We start from the raw sequence: 18,900 nt of genomic DNA, 5'->3' as shown, positions 1-18,900 counted from the left end.
TAGTTAATTTGGAGTTGGAAGGGTAAAGTTAATAGGTTAGTGGTTGTATATTTTTATCCTACATAATAATGTTTCAATTTATCAAGAGCATTCTCTCACTATTTACAGGCTCACACATTGACGAGTTCTGGATTCAGAGTCCGTAGTATTTCGATAATTCTAGTCATAAGCAATGAATGCAGTTAAATGGGTGAAAATCAAGTGTGAGTAAGGGCTACTGAAAATCACTTTCGAAATATTTCAAAAGGCAAATTTCTTTTTCTTCAGGTTTTACTTTTAGTAATAATAGTACTTTCTGTCCTATAGTGTGACTCCTATATACTGAAAAATAACAAAACACCTTTTCTGTAGACCAAAAGAATTTGAGGAGCTTGGAGAATAATCTGTTGTTCTTTCTGGAGCTTCTTTTTTTATTTTTAAATAAAGAATTTCCAACGGAGAGATGCAACTTTATTCCAATATTAACTTATGTACTAGATTTTACCTTTTCAGAGAGGATATTATCATATATACACATCCTATGATCCACCGGCTTCTCTTTTCCTTTTGCATTATAGGTAAGTCCTCTATCATTCTTTTACCTTTTTTGGAACTAATTGGTATATTAAGAGGAGGAGGGAAGCGCTCCCTATTAGGGGTGGGCATAGTTTGGGCAAATTCGAATTTTTGATTTGGATTTTCGGATTACGATTGAAATTTAAAATTATTGGATTTCGGATTATTGGATATTGATTTGGTACTATTTAGTCTACCAGTCTTAGGGTACGCGGGTTACGCGTGTTCCCAATATTAATGAAAATAAATTCTTTTAAAAAAAATATAAATAATATTTAAAGTATATATATTTGAGTTATAAAATAAACATTGAGTAAAATTGCAAGTTCCTTAAAATTATAAATGTGATTATGTTTAGGAATTTGAATCCACTCACGATGGTTCATCCTCTTGTTCCAGTTGGTTCATGTCATGCCACTCATCGGTCATCCTAATATAATTCAAGAATTTGATTTTTAATTAAGATCCAACTCATCATAATAAGATTCAAGAGTTGCAATTTGTTATCATTAAAAACTTTAAAAAGTTATTTACTGCTACTTTGCATACGCATGTGCTTTAACAAGCTATGTATTTTGCATGTGTACATTAGCCTTAGTAAATTTAATTTTAAAACAAAAAATTACCTAAGTATTATATTTATATTCATTTTATAATATAAAATACAAAAATTAAAACGTTAATAAAAATTCAAGCAAGCAAGATAAATTTAATAGTTCGATTCAGCCCGTTATTTTATTAAATTTATATCATAGCAATTTTTCGATTACTCTATTTTGTATAACAAAAATAAGACTTTTTGAAACCGTCTCGTTGATCTCGATTTCTCTTCGGTGTCGGTATGGTTCGATCAATTTTCGATAATTTTCTTAAAATATCATGTAAGAGTTGCTAATAGAATTTAGAACGCGATAAAATATGTATTCTCTAGATATTTTTATAGTTTAAAAGACACGAATCAAGGGAATATGAAAGATAGCCATAATAGAGATTCATCTTACTATTCTATTACATCATAAGAGAAATTAAGCAAAGGCAAAAGAAATATAGATCACACGAGTTGGAATATATTAATCTAGATTGGACTCAAGAATATAGTCTATTAGAAGATTAAGTATCTCGTAAGAAAAATCTAAAACTTTTAATTAGCTATTCATCACTATTTTAATCCAATAATTGTCGCCTATTCATTGGCAAACCCTGTAAATTTGTTTGACAACTACTTGTAGGAAAGAAGAAGACAAGGGTTTTGAGAACTCTTAAATTGCAAATACGTCCATGTCTAGTACTCCTTATATAAATTTAAAGGCGGTAGAAAAGAAAGTGACCCCAACAGGATTTAAAATTCCAGTTCCTTCTCTTTTTATCAAAATAGAGTTGAAAGCGAAAATTTTATTAAAAACAAAAAAAAAACTTACAAAGTGGTGAAACTTTCCAATTGAGAACGCGTAGGAATTTTAGAACCAAAGGAATTAAAAAGTCAAAGTACTAAATATTAGGAATAATTAAGTGGCCATTCCTAAATACTAGGGTAATAATTTAAAAAAATATATCAAATTGCTATTTTATCTAATGTGAACTCTATTTTAAATGGGTAAAAAAGTCAAACAATATTTCGCTAAGGGCATTCGTGCTTTTAATATAGTATAAATTATTCATATACCAATAGTAATAAGTTCAATAGCCTACTCATTAGATATTATCTCATATATTCAATATTAATTAATAAGTTGTTGTCAGAATACTTTCTATTTGGACATGATTTTACTAATGCTACTTCTTATCGGCCGTATTAATGCCTCTGTTGTATTTTTTTGATAATAATTTTATTGCTTGAATACTTTATTTGGATGATTGCGGTGAGAATAAGAAAATTTTTAGGCAACTTAACATGAGTATTTCACTTGGATATTCATTTTTGTAAAAAGAAGAATTAAGAAATATCTCAACTTATAAGCTCAAAACCGAAAATCCAAAATATCCAAACCGATTAATCCGAAACTAAACTCAAATAATCCGATCCAATCCAAGATTATTTGGATTAAATTTGGATTGTCATTTCTTCAATCCGAAAATCGAAAATCCAAATCAAAATATTCATATCCAATCCGAACTGTCCTAATGGCCACCCCTACTCCCTATCATGAATTTATCGATTCTCAAAATTTAAACCTGAGACAATATACTTTCATAGAGACAATGTGATAAAAGAAAAAAAGTTATAAGGTGGTGACATAAAAGGATACAATGGTACAAAATAACCTGAAGAGTCTGTCTGAAGCATTTATCCAAAATGCAGTAGAGATGGTGGCTAACTGTAAGTGTCATTATTTTTGTGTACAATCATTTATTTGTATGACAGAGCATATATAATTTGAGTCTGGAATAAAAATGTGGTTTTTTTGCATTCAAGGAACAAAAATATGTGGAAAAAATACATAGTGACAATAATATATATAGCGTCTTTTTAAAAGACGCTATATATATATATATATATATATATATATATATATATATATATATATATATATAGAGAGAGAGAGAGAGAGAGAGAGAGAGAGAGCGTTTTTCACTAAGACGCTATATGTATTATGTGGGCCAACAAATAATTCTTCTAGGCTTAACTGGCATAACAATAATTCAACTGGGTATAGCGTCTTAAGCTAAGACGCTATACCTCAAATAATTCACCCCCGGGACTAGTTTTTGGCTTATATAAGGATGTTAAGGATTTTGAAAAAACTCATTCAGAAATACTCTCAAGTGTTGTGAATTTTTTTTTTTGTTAAGTTGTTTTGCATTTTGTCATAATGTCTGAAGCGCGAAGAATTAGGGTTTCATTATATTGGGGAGGGGGGAGGGATGAGGTTGTGGTAGCGAATAACCCAGTCTCATGTTAAGTTGCCACTTACAATGGAGTACGATACATTGGTATCGTTATTATGTAAAAAAATGAGTGTGAGCAAACGTTCGGTGAATCTTAAAATAATCGGAAGATATCCGTATTCTGTGACTCCGTAAGGGGTTGCTTGTTATGCTGAGTTTAACATCGAATACGATGAAACTCTGAGAGATTTTTTGAGGACTCCGGATGATTACCGAAAATTTATTGTGATAAAAATATTGGAAATGTACGTCAAGGCTGAAGACGTTCGCAATAATGTGGTTGCGCAAAGTAGGGAAATCCCTCAATCATCGGGTGGTTATTTTAGAGCAGTTTTAGCCGAACAGGTTCCGGCTGAAAGAGTTTGGCCGGATCTAAACTTATCTCCACGGGAGAATGAGAAGCGAAAAAATAATTTCTCCCCTAGTATACATAATCCACAAGCAGAGTGGTAAACTTCAATTTTCCTACTGTGTTACGATGTGTATTTTTGTATATTGTATTTGTATTACCACTCATATATTTCACAGGGGGTACCGACCAGATATGAATTTTACAAGTTATGAACCAACGGTCAGTTGGAATATGCCGAGTTTTGGTGTGTTAGATCATGGTTGTCCATCCGGGAGTCAGCATCAACAAGATAATGTTCATTATGGGATATCAACACATTATGATTTGTAAGTGAATATATAAAGTTATATGTATTGTTTGGATCAATTTGAGTAACTCATTATTTCTTTGGTTGTGTAGTGAAAACGAGCAACTTGATGGTCCTGTCCTTACTCAATTGCCCGAAGACGACGTATTTAATCGGGATCTGGTAGATGCACAGAGTCAGGAAGAGAATAGTGATTATGACAACAATGCCGATAAGTCTGGAGATGACACACCCTTCCCTGACGAGGGTGATGTTGAGGAGGAAGAGAATGTCGAACCTGATTTGACGAGGGAGCATGATCCATCTCCTGTTAGACCAAGAGTATGGGAGTCCCACGTGCCGTTTCATTCAAGGCATATTCCCTAACTTAATCATTTGCCAAATATGCCGGATGTGGATGCTCTCACAAGGGATATTAACGAAATTCGGTCAGCAATGTGGAATGAATCTAGACCAACGGTGCTGTCAAAGGGCAAGCTTTTTCCTAATGCGCCTAATCAGGGCGGTAAAAATGTACAGCGTAAAAGAGTGCCATGAGATGATGGTATGGGAGTCATCTCCGGATGTATACAAGGCTGTTTGCCGTAGATAGTTTACGGGTCATCTCCGGATGTATACAAGGTTGCTTGCCGTAGATGGTTTACGGGTTGTAATTGGATGCTCCGTGGGAGGAAGAAGAAAATAAATATGTGGGTTGTGGGTAAATACATTGGCACCCATAATTGTGAAATGGACACATTCAATGGGAATTACTTTAACTTGGATGTTGACTTGATTTTTCTTGTCTTGATTCCACACATTGAAGACTCCATAAGGTACAAGATCAAAGAGTGTATTACATCTGTCCACCAGGAATATGGTGTACCATTACCAAAAGAAAGGCATTTTTCGGGCACAAACGTGCGTTTGAAATTATTTACGGTGACTGGGATAAGTCATTTGCATCTCTACCCAGGTACATGGCCGCATAGCAACATTTTAACCCTGGGACTGTTGTTGAATAGAAGCTTGAGCAGAGTCCGGAAATATCAGAATATATATTCAGATACGTGTTTTGGGCCTTCAAACCAGCAATTGATAGTTTTGTGCATTGCCGACCGTTAATATCCATAGACGGCACTCATGTCTATGGAAAGTATGATATTAAGTTGTTGATCGTCGTTGCAGTAGATGCTAATGGATAAATATTTTCCCTAGCTTTTGCTGTTTGTTTCAATGAAAGCCAAGAGATGTGGATGCTATTTTTGAACCACTGGAAGGAGCACATTGTCAAATAACGTTTAGGTATTTGTCTAATATCTGATCGGCATGGCGGTATTTTAAGTTCTGTACAACATTTGCCTGAATGGAAGGAGCCGTATGCATACCATTATTTTTGTGTGAGGCACCTGAAGACCAATTTTCAGAAGGCACATCCCAATAAGGACTTGCATGATTTAATGTGGATGGCTGCAACTGATCACCAGGAGTGCAAATTCAGGAGGCGCATGGAATCTATCAAGCAGGAAGACGAAAGAGCCTATCATTGGTTGATGCGACATTAGTTTGACAAGTGGACATTGCATGCGGATGGTGACAGACGATGGGGAGCCCTGACTACAAATGTGTCAGAGTCTTTCAACGGGTTATTGAAGTCTGCACGTGGATTTTCTGTCACTGCCATGGTGCGGATGTCATTCAAACAGATGGCGGAGAGGTTTCTTGAAAGGAATAGAGGTGCATCAGAATTGATGGAGAGAGGTGTTGAATTTATGCCAATACCAATGAAAAGATTTGAGAAATATAGGAGGCGAGCACATCGGCATTCATTTTTACAATATTGCAACGAGCGAAATATTTTTGAAGTTCGCACTGCTATCCATCAAAACCGAGGAAATAATACACACACCATAAATTAAGCCAGCAGGTTATGTTCTTGTGGGAAATGGTTCATCTACCACATACTGTGCTCAAATACCATGAAGTGATTTTAACATACAGGTTTCGCGGCAACCTGGTACGTTGATAAGCAATATAGTGTTGCTGCATACTTAAACACCTATAGTGGGCAGTTACAACCAATGGGTGCTGAGCATTATTGGCCGCCGGAACTATTTAAAATTGTGTGTAACAAGGAGTATTTGCGTAAGCTACAAGTGTAAAAAAGAACATGTATGCGGAACCAAATGGATATTGGTGATACCGTTTATGCGCGTAAATATGGCATATGCTCACAAACAGGACACGACCATCGTAAATGTCCTTCAGCTGGTTTGGGTATCGGTGGTAATCCTGATCCTGGTAGAAGTTCATCTAATGTGCCCAACAATCGAGGATACACGTAGTGTTTTCTTTCCGTTATGTGATTGTAATAAGTGTATGTACTTGTTTATCTTGCCGAATGTATGAAATAAAATCATATTTTCATTGATGTTAAATCTTTTTGATATTTAACATTAATACTTCAGTACAATAATCTAACATAAATCCATTAAAAAAAATAACCTTCAAAACAATCTTTTTGATATTTAACATTAATACACGTAGTGGTATTTTTTTAATGGATGTTGTAATGTTTATTCAAAAGTTCTTTGAAATACATATGATTTGGTTCAGTTTAAGAAGCTTTCTTATTGTACCGTAAAGAATCATTAGCACGCGAAGCATAGCATGGTTACATACCACATTATGTGTATTGTCTTGTCGACCTGATAAAGCTGCTGTTCTCGAAAAGCTGTCTTCTGGAAAAGCATTATTGTACCGTAAAGAATTATTAGCACGCGAAGTATAGCATAGCGCGGTTACATACCGCGTTATGTGTATTGTCTTGTCAACCTGATAAAGCTGCCGTTCTGGAAAAGCTGTCTTCTGGAAAAGCATTATTGTACCGTAAAGAATCATTAGCACGCGAAGCATAGCATAGCGCGGTTACATATCACGTTATGTATTTTTTTCTTGCCTATAAATGACTAGCGCATTTTAGTTATTATCTGCGCTTAACCAAAATAAATAGCAAAACTTTCCATAAATTTTTCATTTTTCTTGCATTAACAAATGTCTAGACGCAACCAATACACCCTCCTCCTCTGGCCGGGAACCGGTGAGCCACTGCAATGTCTCTAGGTACTGATCTCCCGTATAATCTCTCATGGCATGCGGCAAAGCAACAGGAAGTCCATCAACCGGCAGCCCATACAGAACCTCCACGTCCTGCAGCGTGATAGTAGCCTCACCAATGGGCAAATGGAATGTGTGCATATCTGGTCGCCACCGCTCTATCAAAGCCGTGATTAACGACCAATCCAGCTGCAGCCGGCTAATCTCAATGATCCTATAGAAACCCATATCCTGCAGGCGTCTGACTATACGAGGATGGATCTGGCGGGTCTTAAGAAAGTCCCACATATCATCTACTCTCCTAGAACGTAAAGTATGGGCCAATAACTGCCCCTCCCATATGTAGGAAGGCATGTCCAGATGCAAAGGCGGAACCTCCATGACGACTACTGTAAATTGAACAAAATTAATTACATTATTTTTCTTTTCCATTGCTTAAATATATTGCAATACCTTGAATATTAAATTTTATTCGATATTTTTACTACATTGTTAATTAAGTTGATACATTTTTAATATTATAATATTTTATATGTTACTTTAATATGTTAGTTTTATTATTTTATATGTTTGTTAGTTATTCACCTATTTTTTACTATATATGATTTAATTATTAAATATTTATATTTTGGTTCCGGACACAATATTTGAGGCCCAGTAGCACCAATGTATCCTGAATTCTTATGCTCATGATGAGAAATATTTTTTAATTTTTCACTCAACAGGTCTTTAATTTTATATGTTAGTTTATTATTGTATATGTTAGTTTTATTATTTTATATGTTAGTTTTATTATTTTATATGTTTGTTTGTTTGTTACTGACTTATTTTTGACTATAATAAAATTAAATAATTAATTTTTATAATTATACAAGATTTAATTATTAAATATTCACATATGGGTTACAGGATCGATATTTGAGGCCCAGTAGCACCAAGGTATCCGAGAAATATTGTTGTTTTCTCATGTTATTTTCTTACGATTGTTGACTAGAATTGGACAGAGTTTGTGTTTGAACTATCACCTATTTTGCGTATTTTTGGGTATCATAGATACTTAAATAATTAATTTCAATAACTACAAGGATACTATGCTAAAGGGCACTACATTTTACTACGCTAAAAGGGCCACTACATTATAAATACAAGCACTACATTAGGCCGCAACATACCACTACAGGGAACTAAAGTAACAATTTATCTAGTTTACTAATCTTTTAGCAAATAAATAATCTAAATCGGATAAAAATAACAATTCAATTTAATCACAAAACAATCACGAAAATACGTATACCACAGTAAAAAGTAACTAATTAATATTTTTTTCACAACTAATAACAATTTCTCTATTTTACGAATTTTTTTAGCACACTAAAACTATAGTCCGGAGAAAAAATAACAAATTAGTTAAATCGTAAAACAATTATAAAATAATATAAAGCACATAAAAAATAACTAATATGCATTTTTATACAAGTTTTAACAAAAATTAAGTCGGAATACCTCAATTTAAGGTTTTTAGAAAGTCGAAGATTTTATGATTTGGAGCCGAAACAAGCAACAATGTCCGAGATAACGCCTTAGCTAGCACGTGGGACCGAGAATTTTTACTTTTTGTAGGATGGGTGAGCTCCATACAATTTATTTTTGATTAAAAATGGAGGGGGGGACCGTTTTGATTTTTTGAGGGTGGGGGGAGGGGGGTTCTGTTTTGGGTGAAGGGAAGGAGACGATATAAGTATATGTATAGCGTCTTTTGTTAAGACGCTATATATATAGTAACAAAGGACGCTATAGTTTCGCGCTTACATTAATTCACATATAACGTCTTTGTGAAAGACGATATACTTAACTGGTCAAACGGCCATATATATTATTGTCACTATATATTTTTTTTTTATATTTTTATTTTTTGAGTCCAAAAAAATCACATTTTGCTTCATCCTTACAGTTGCCTGTTTCATACCTCAAATTGAACAGAGGCTCCATCTAAGGCCTAACTAGAGTTCCATTTTTCCCTAATATAGAAGTATCAACTTTTAAGACTACTGTCAGAAAGAAACAAAACTTTTAAGACTCTGTCAAAAGAGAAATCTGTCCCTTTTATTGTACTTTTCCCCAAAATTTCTCACCCCATTTGTTACTCGCTCAGTTTTATTTTAATACAAACTCTATCTTTCTATATTTGAAATTTTTTTAATTTTTAATTTCTCATTTTATCTTTAATGAGATACTACTATAGTAAAACAAAAATGTAATGACATGTAACACGGCAAATTTCAATTGTTATCTTGGTATTTCACAAAAGTCTTTTTTTATCTTTCAAATTTCGTGTTCAATCAAAACCATCAAAGATATAACTGAGGAAAGAATACAGTGGAAATAGAGGTAGGCTTGCATTCATACAACGAAATGGGCACTTATACACTGTCTCAAATATATTGCTATTCTGAGGAAACCTAAAACGTTATATTGGACATCTCTTGTACTTTTGGTATCAAGACGCAACCATAGGTCCATAAGATACATTATTGTAATGTCAATGCTTCATGACCGAATTGGACAAATTAAAAGTATAGAAGGGCAGTCCCGAGCATGATGCACAATGGTGTAGCCATGAATCTCGCCAAGAGTATTCAAACTTTAAACAAGTCAATAAATTTATTTTTGATGAATAGGTGCACCAAATTTTTTAAATCAAACTACACTACATTTAGCTAAACAATAAAAATACTTGTAATAGAACTATAATTTTATAAATTAAAACTAACATAAAAAAGATAATGACAGAAGTTTTACTTTTAAATTATAAAATTTATTTAAGAAACAACTTTAAATTTAAAAACTACTTTTAAGATTAGTTGTTTATTTTTACATATACGATGGTCTTCGTTTAGTTTTGACAAACAAAATAGGCAAATATTAAGACATGGATTTGAACCCGTGAATAAAACCTCACTTTGAACACCCTAGACCACTGGACTGCCTCACTCAATCATATTAAGGGTATTCAAAATATAATATATAACCATATAAAGTAATATTGATCTATATAGACGGTATAATTTTTTAGCAAAGGGTGTTCGCTTGACCATACCCTTGGCATTGGGTGGCTACGCCGCTGATGATGTATTCTACGTTCACACAGGATCCGGAAAAGAGTCGCACCTCAAGACAAGAAGGTATAATGTAGACGCAAGTATCAATAGTACATGACTTGAAATTGTGATGTATAAGTTACACACATAATTTTATCAAATTTTCATTTGAATAAATGTAGTACCCCATTCACTGTCAGAGAAAGGACAGAAAGAGAGGCGAAAAAGAAATTTTATTACTTGGCACTTCATAATCTTTTGTAGGGTCGTCCTTCATGTGATGCTAGTTTAATTTCAGAACTTTAACATGCAGACACACTTGTATCTCTATTTATAGTATCGTTTGGACTTTCTCAGTTAAGATGGAAGGCACAAAGATATGTCCAGGATCATGTTAGTCAACGTCCAACGGACAATTCAAGCAGAATCACACGCAGAAAATTATTTTTGAGTCCCGCAAAATTTATTTTTCAAGAAACCGATTAACTTTGGTCGGTTTTTTATTTAAAATAAATTAAAATTAATATTAAACTCGGCCGGTCATTTTAAAAAATCGATCAAATTCGGTCGGTAATTTTAATTTTTTAATAAAACCGACCAACTTTGGTCGGTTATTTTCGTGCGAAAATATAATTAAAGAGTATAAATGAAATAAAATACAGTCTTAAAATAAAATGCACCAATGGTCTAGTGGTAGAATAGTATCCTACCACAGTACAGACCCCGGTTCAATTCCCAGATGGTGCATTTTTCAATTACATAATTAAAATACCGACCAACTTTGGTCGGTATTTTCGGAATTCTTTATTTTTTATTTTAATTGACCGACCAAAGTTGGTCGGTATCGGTATTCCCTTTCGACCTTCAAAATACCGACCATACGTTAATGGTCGCGTTTTGGATGGTTATTGGCCATTATCGACCAACTTTGGTCCGTTTTTTTGGACGGTTTTTTTCGAATTTCTAGTAGTGCTAGTACTCTCTCCATTTTAATTTATGTAACATAGTTTGATTGTATACAAAGAGTTTAAGAAATAAAAAAGATTTTTGAAACTTGTGGTCTTAAGTATTGCCACAAGTTTTCAGTATCCAATGGAGTACTATTTTCGAGTTATTTAAAAAGCAAACTGATGTCTTCTTGATAGCTCAATTGCAGGAACTCAGTGGAATGTTTGAGGATCGAGCAGCTAAGTCAGGATCTTGCAGAGAAGCTCGAGATTATCACCAATGAAGAAGAAGAAGAAGAAGAAAAGAGTATAATTGGAGAGAATTGTAATAGCTTTTCTAATATCTTTGTAATGTACACTGAGATCATTTATAGAGAATGGATTACATTGACTTGAGCAGCCTACTCTAGCTAACACAACTGACTTCTCTTTCAACTAACTAACTAACTTTTAACTGCTTCTGCTGACGTGGCTTCACTATCTAACTAACTTGCGCTTCCAGCTCCATTTTGCATATCAATACTCCCCCCTGCAGAAGATCCTTGACCACAAGGATCAAAAGATGAAAATCTGGTGTTCAAAAAATTGAAAAACACCCAAGTAGCACAGTCTGCAGGCAATCCTTCCCATTTGATGAGGACTTGAGCAACAGATTTATTGCCCTTCTTCACCATTCTTCTTTGTAAAACAGACTCAGGATTGGGACAATGAGGAATAGCCAAATCAGCACAGGAAGGATAGGAAATCTGAGAAGGTAGTTGATAGCATTTCTTCAATTATGAAACATGCACAGTAGGGTGTATCTTGATTGAAGGCGGAAACAAAAGTGTGTAAGCAACATGTCCCACTCTTCTAGCAATCTGAAAAGCTCCATAATACTTGGAAGTCAACTTGTGGAATTGATGTGTAGCAATGCTCACTTGCTTATAAGGTTGGACTTTAAAATAGACCCAATCTCCTACTTTAAAACTATTGTCACTCTTATGGGAATTGGCTTATTGCTTCATTCTTAATTGAGCTTTGAGAAGGTGGTGCTGTAGTAGATGCATCTTTAATTCTCGATTGAGTAGTGTGTTGTCGACCTTTGAAGAGCTTGATTCTCCTGGAAAGTAGAGAAGATGCAAGGAAAGTGGTCTCCCATAAAGGGCTTCTTAAGGATTAGTTTTGTTAGCAGAATGATAGGAGGTATTATACCAATATTCTGCCATAGGCAAACAAGAATACCAATCTGTAGCATCATCAGAGCAGAAACACCTCAAATATGTTTTCAAACACCTATTCAAAACTTCAATCTGGCCATCACATTATGGGTAGTAAGCTAAAGAGGTATTCAATTATACTCCTTGGATAGAAAACAACTCCTGCCAAAAAGAACTCAGAAATACTGCATCTCTATCAGTGACTATTGAGTCTTGAGGTCCATGTAGTTTGAAAACCACATTCATAAACACCTTAGCTACAGACTGAGCAGTATAGCGATGTTTTAGAGGGATGAAGTGGACATACTTGCTGAGCCTATCCACAACAACCAAAATTACTTTATGACCATGGGATTTGGGAAGACCATCTATGAAATCCATATTGATTTGAGACCACACTACCTCAGGTATTGGTAGAGGTTGCAAGAGTCCTGGATAAGCGGCTAAGTCAGTTTTGTTTCTCTGGCAGATGTCACACCCTTGTACAAAAGCCTTAATATCTTTCCTTATATCCTTCTAATAAAATAGTGTCATTACCCTTTTAAGTGTTGCTTCAATACCAGAATGGCCACTTTGAGGTATGGAATGCCATAAACCAATAATGTCTCTCCTTAGCTGGATCTGCCTGAAGCTGCTCAATGAGAGCTTTTAGTTCCAGGTCAGTATCCCAACTATGAGCTATAGCCTGCATTAACTTAGAGCTGGTAGCAAAAATGATTAAAGAAAGCAACCCATCCCCAGATACTCTTGAAAGTGCATCAACCACTTTATTTTGAGCTCCTCTTTTGTATTCAATCACATAGTTAAAAGGCATTAGTTTAGTCAACCACATTAGTTTTGAGTTTGTATGCACCTTTTGTTCCATTAGGAACTTAAAAACTCTCTGATCTGTCCTAATGATGACCTTTTGACCAAGTAAGTATTGAGACCACTTAGTCACTACATGAACAATAGCCAAGAGTTCCCTATCATACACTGAAAGTGCAGCATGTCTGAGAGATAATGCTCTACTGATAAAGGCAATGGGGTGACCTTGCTGCATTAAGACATCACCTATCCCCTGCCTACTTACATCAGTTTTCACAATGAAGGTCTTATTAGGATCAGGTAGTGCCAATACTGGGCCTGAGTCAGGGCAATCTTCAATTGTTCAAAGGCTTTATATGCAACAGGCGACCATTTGAAACTGTCCTTTTTGAGGAGGTCAGTTAAAGGCTTGCTGATAACTCCAAAGCCTCTGATGAATCTTCTATAGTATCCAACAAGACCAGTGAATCCTCTCAGTTGTTTAATTGTGTTTGGCAAAGGCCAATTCTTCACAGCTTCCACCTTTTGAGGGTTTGTTGATACACCTTCTGAAGTAATAAAATGACCCAAATACTCTATCCTTGGAACCCCAAAGAAGCATTTACTTTACTTTGCAAACAACTGGTGTTTCCTCATTACAACAAAGACAGATTTGAGGTGCAGCAAATGTGCCTCTATATCCCTACTGTAAACCAGTTGTCATCAAAGAACACCAAGACATACTTCCTAAGAAAGTTTTGAAATACTAAATTTGTTAATCCTTGGAATATGGTTGGGGAATTTGATAATCCAAAAGGCATCACTAGGTATTCATAGTGACCTGCATGAGTTCTAAAAGCAGTTTTGGCATATCTTCCACTGTCATTCTCAGTTGATGATAACCAGACCTTAGGTCTATTTTTGAAAAGACCTTAGCCCCTCCCAACTTATCCAATAAGTCTTTCACAATTGGAATTGGAAACGTATTTTTCACAGTGTTCTTATTCAAATCTCTATAGTCAACACATAACCTCCATGACCTATCTTTTTTTCCAACTAGCACTACAGGAGTAGCAAAAGGGCTACTGCTTGGTTGGATAATCCCCTGGTATAGCATTTGTTTGACTAGTGATGCAATAGCATCCTTTTTGACAGATGGATACCTATAAGGTCTTTTGTTTATAGGTTCAGTTTCAGGTTGTAAGATAATTTTATGATCAAATATCCCTCTAGATGGAGGTAGATATGTGGGTTCAGCAAACAAGTCTTTAAATTCTTTTAACAATTTCACCAACCTAGGATGTGTGTTAACTTCTTCTTTAGACTCTAAAGAATACCATTGAAGTTCATTACACATTGCGGGTACAACTTGAATCATGCAAAGTTGTGATTGCTCACGTGACATTCTAGCCAATTTTCCTGCTCCAGAAGTTAGGATTTGTGTTCCAGCTGCTCTCAAGACATGCTTTCTTCCTTGATAATAAAACTCCATAGTGAGTGTCCTGAAATTCATTTTGATGTCCCCCAGTGTCAATAGCCATTGGACTCCCAAAACTACTCCACCAGCCCTCGGAGGTAATAACAGGAAATCTGCACAGAACTCAGCTCCTTGCAAAAGCCAGGAGATCCTGCATACCTTGTCAACCTTCATCATATTTCCATTGGCTGCTGCTACTAGCTAGGTGTAGTCGACATAATAGGGCAATTCATTTTTTTTAATCAATTCTAGATCTATAAAATTATGACAACTCCCTGTATCTACCAATATGTGCAGTGGTTTCTTTGAATGGTACCCAATCACGTTTAATGTTCTATACCCCAATGAATCATTTAGAGCATGAATGAAGATTTCCATCTGTTCTACTGGTTGAGTTAATTCTAGCCCTTGCTCTTCTAGTTCAAAGTGTTCCTCATCTTTCACACATTGTTGTTCTACCATTTCCTCCAATTCAAGCAAGTTTAACTGCTTCACATTTCTATACTTGTGTCCCACCACATACTTCTCATTATAGAAGTAACATAAACCTTTGGCTCTCTTTTCATTCATTTCATCCAAACTGAGTGTCCTTCTATTATCTCCTTTAGGAGCCGTATTATTCCCATAATTGGGAGTTGGTAGTAGAACACTAGTTCTTTGCTCCATGTATCTCTTGGAATGCCCTTGTTGAGAAGTAGTTGCAGTTTGTCTAGTGGCATCAAGATAGGCCTCCTACATTCTAGTTATCCTATAGACTTGAGACAGTGTAGAAGGATTGGTTAACTTCACTGCCATGTTCAGTTCATGCTTCAATCCCCCAATAAAACAACTAATAGCATTCTCCTGTGACAGATTTACCCTGTTCAAGTTCCTCTCAAACATAGCTTGGTAGTCCTTCACACTCCCCGTTTACTTGATCATTTTGATTTCCTCCATATGATCATCAAAGTCGGTCCCAAATCTCTCTACCAGTGCTATGACATACTCAGTCCAAGTTGCAGGTTGTAGATACTGCTTGTATCTCATGAATTATAGATGCCACTGAATGGCTTCCCCTTCTAACTGCATAGCTGTGACCTCCACCCTTTCATTTGCAGGGACCTTCTCCATAGAAAAAAAACTGCTCAATTTTGAATAGCCAAGATCGTAAATCATCACCTGCAAATCTAAGAAACTCCATTCTTGACCACCGCGAGAAGTTGGAATTGTGGTTGTTATAACTGTTGGGGATCCTTTCCCTGTGTGATCTTTCCTCTGTTGGTTCCACTTCATCTTCATGATCCACTTGATTTTTACCCTTTCGATTTTTCCCAGAATTCCCTAATTGTTCTCTTAACTCCATCACAGCTTGATCTAGTTGTTTCAAGCTTGAGACTTCTCCGGTCAAAGCCCCAATGTCAGCCATTAATTTCAGCATCATCTCACGTAGCTCTCCCACTTCATCCGTTGGACTATCATTTGATCAAACATCTTTCGTCATAGTTCCAAGGATGCGGATGCTCTGATACCACTGATAGATCAATTGCAGGAACTCAGTGGAGAGTTCGAGGATCGAGCAGCTAAGTCAGGAGCTTGCAGAGAAGCTCGAGATTATCAGCAATGGAGAAAAAGAGAGTAGAATTAGAGAGAATTGTAATAGCTTTTCTAATATCTTTGTAATGTGTACACTGAGATCATTTATAGAGAATGGATTACATTGAATTGTGCAGCCTACTCTAACTGACTCAACTGACTTCTCTTTCAACTAACTAACTTTTAACTGCTTCTGCTGACGTGACTTCACTATCTAACTAACTTGCGCTTCCAGCTCCATTTTGCATATCACGTCTCTACTACACATAAACTACTTCGACAATTCCAATATCCAATTTCTGTAACGCTCCTTTTCCTTTATCCATAACATCTTCCTCTAATCCTTGTACATACAGGAAATGGGCGGTAGATCTAGAGGCAAAATTAGGACATATATATATATATATATACACACAAAATATATTAAGAGCAAAACCCCTTAATTAAAAAGTTAAATTACAATATTACCCTTCTTATTTATCTCAATATCTCATTTAAATTTAAAAAAGAAAAACTAACGCTTAGGAACTGACCGAATGAAAAAACGCTACAAAAGTTGGGAACACTTAACAAACGGGCACTTAACAAACGGTGGCAGCTTTTGGTTTTGCAGAAAGTATCTCTGCAATGAAGCATCCGAAAAAGAAAATGGCGTCAAAAGTTCAAGAAGAAATCACTCTGATTGTAATTTCATATTGATGACTTAAAGCAATTGGCGGGGAACTTAACAACAACTTCTCGTGTACCCAACTAACTTCCCTCAATCAAAGCCTTCCGGCCTTTCCAAACTCTTTCCGTGGCAAATAAGTCTTCCGCCTTCTATCTCCAATCTCACCGAACACAAGTGAATTCTGTTTTTGATGCGGCTCTTATTAAGATTTTAATTGCTTTGTTCTGACTGATCTGAATATTAGTTGGGAGAATTAAACAATCCCATTGTTACTGAAGATGTCTATGCATGAAGTTAGAAAAAATACTGATATTACTATTATGTTGGTCCCGGTAAGTAATCCCTGATTTATAGTCCTTTATATTAATATTTTCTCTTCACATTTCAGCCATTCACTTTAGATAGCAATGATTATGGGATAAGTAATTCAAATAGTAGCCAAGATTTGTAAGTTCACCAACCAATGGTAAACTAAAAGCCATGATGCAAAACAACAGTAAGAATTAAGGCTTTTCTCCTCCAGGTTGTCTGATGGGAATTTTAATTTTCTTCTCTGTTTTTGTTAATAGTAATGCCTTAGACCAAATGCATTTCATTGTAGAATATTTTGTGCCAAGACACTCTCTGCAACAATTCCTCTGCTGTATGAACAAACAACGCACACTATTGACTATACCACAGAACACACAAGACACTAATTCTTCTTCACATATATTGCATATTAGATACATATACATATAGGATCTGGAATACAAGAAGGGAATAAGTATCGGCGTATTATAATGAATATTAGGTGTGGACGTGAGCTACGCTATTACATGTCATGTAACTCATAAAATCAAAATAAGTAAAAACAAGCACACATATCTAATTAAAATTTGATTGTTCATCTTCGTAGGTTTAGACAATATCTAATGCTTGACCTTGACAAACAAGTTGTCACATGGCAATCCACATTATTGATCAGAAATTTGTACTCAATTCATTCATGTATAATTATTTACTCAAAATTTCATTTTGATAATATTAATATTATTTTATAAAATTATGTAATACCTGACTCAGAACACACGTGTGTGCCGAAAAACTAGGATATATGCAAGAAACATCTAAAACGTATATGCAAGAAACATCTAAAACGTATTCGCGCGCCCTTGACTACTTTGTATTTTAATGAAAAAGAAGACAGTTTAGGAGTATGTTTGAAAAAAACCAAGTCTGTGTTTGTGTCATTGTATGAATTTGTTATCCTTAACCCACTGCTAGTCTACTACACATGCATATACAAGCTGTGCTCCCCTCTCTCTTCGATAGAGGAGAAGAAGAAGAAAATTCATTAACGAACGAGACGCTGAATCTTATGCTACAGAAACATCAGTCTTCTTTTCCATAAAATAATACTCTAGGAGTAACATTTCATGCAGAAAAACCTAACCTGAACAATATTTCCTACTCTTTGCGCCCCCCCCCCTCCCAACCCCCGAATACAACATTTCTGTTAACGTATTCGATATACAGCTCTAACTACAAAATCAGGACATTAAGAATAAAATGAGAAGTTTAAAGCTAAATTAATTTTAAATATTGAAAGATATAATTTTTTTTATGGAACAAACCAAAAAAAAAAGAGTATCACATAAAATAAATATGAGGAATATATAAGTAGCCTAGGTTTTGCACATCTAAGGCCTTTTTGCACCGGACGCTCCACGCCCACACTCAACACATCCACAAGCAGAAATTACAGAAGAGTTCAGGCTTCTATATGTTGGTACAGTAAAAGAATTTTTACGTCATTACATCAAATAAAAGAATACTACTCCATATAAGGAATTAACTGTCTAAATAAGTGGAATTAGTAATAAAAATAATGCACACAATCAGCTGTAACTGTTTAAATTACACAAATAGTGTAAAAACTCTTTACAATATCAATAGTTAAATTCTAGGAGGAA

General features: G+C 35.1%; 1 protein-coding gene across 1 annotated transcript; it reads right to left on the bottom strand.

Annotated features, from left to right (window-relative positions):
- Positions 1-11,726: 11,726 nt before the first annotated feature.
- LOC142169701 (uncharacterized) lies at positions 11,727-15,369 on the bottom strand. Its single transcript, XM_075231603.1, has 7 exons — positions 14,989-15,369; positions 14,068-14,904; positions 13,858-13,929; positions 13,561-13,769; positions 13,001-13,504; positions 12,627-12,756; positions 11,727-11,987 (listed from the first exon to the last, which is right to left on the bottom strand). Exons 1-7 carry the CDS (start codon positions 15,367-15,369, stop codon positions 11,727-11,729), a joined length of 2,394 nt encoding a protein of 797 aa, XP_075087704.1.
- Positions 15,370-18,900: the final 3,531 nt, after the last annotated feature.

Source organism: Nicotiana tabacum, chromosome 15, assembly GCF_000715075.1.
Source record: "Nicotiana tabacum cultivar K326 chromosome 15, ASM71507v2, whole genome shotgun sequence".
In the NCBI taxonomy this organism is placed as follows: domain Eukaryota; kingdom Viridiplantae; phylum Streptophyta; class Magnoliopsida; order Solanales; family Solanaceae; genus Nicotiana; species Nicotiana tabacum.
This window is presented reverse-complemented; position numbering and strand designations above follow the sequence as displayed.

Excerpts from the sequence above, each read along its gene's own strand:
- LOC142169701 (XM_075231603.1), bottom strand. The coding sequence starts at position 15,369 with ATGGAGCAAAGAACTAGTGTTCTACTACCAACTCCCAATTATGGGAAT. Across the intron at positions 13,930-14,067 it reads TGCTTTTAGAACTCATGCAG|GGATATAGAGGCACATTTGC; the intron begins GTCACTATGAAT and ends GGTTTACAGTAG. Across the intron at positions 13,770-13,857 it reads AAACACCAGTTGTTTGCAAA|GTGGAAGCTGTGAAGAATTG; the intron begins GTAAAGTAAATG and ends AACCCTCAAAAG.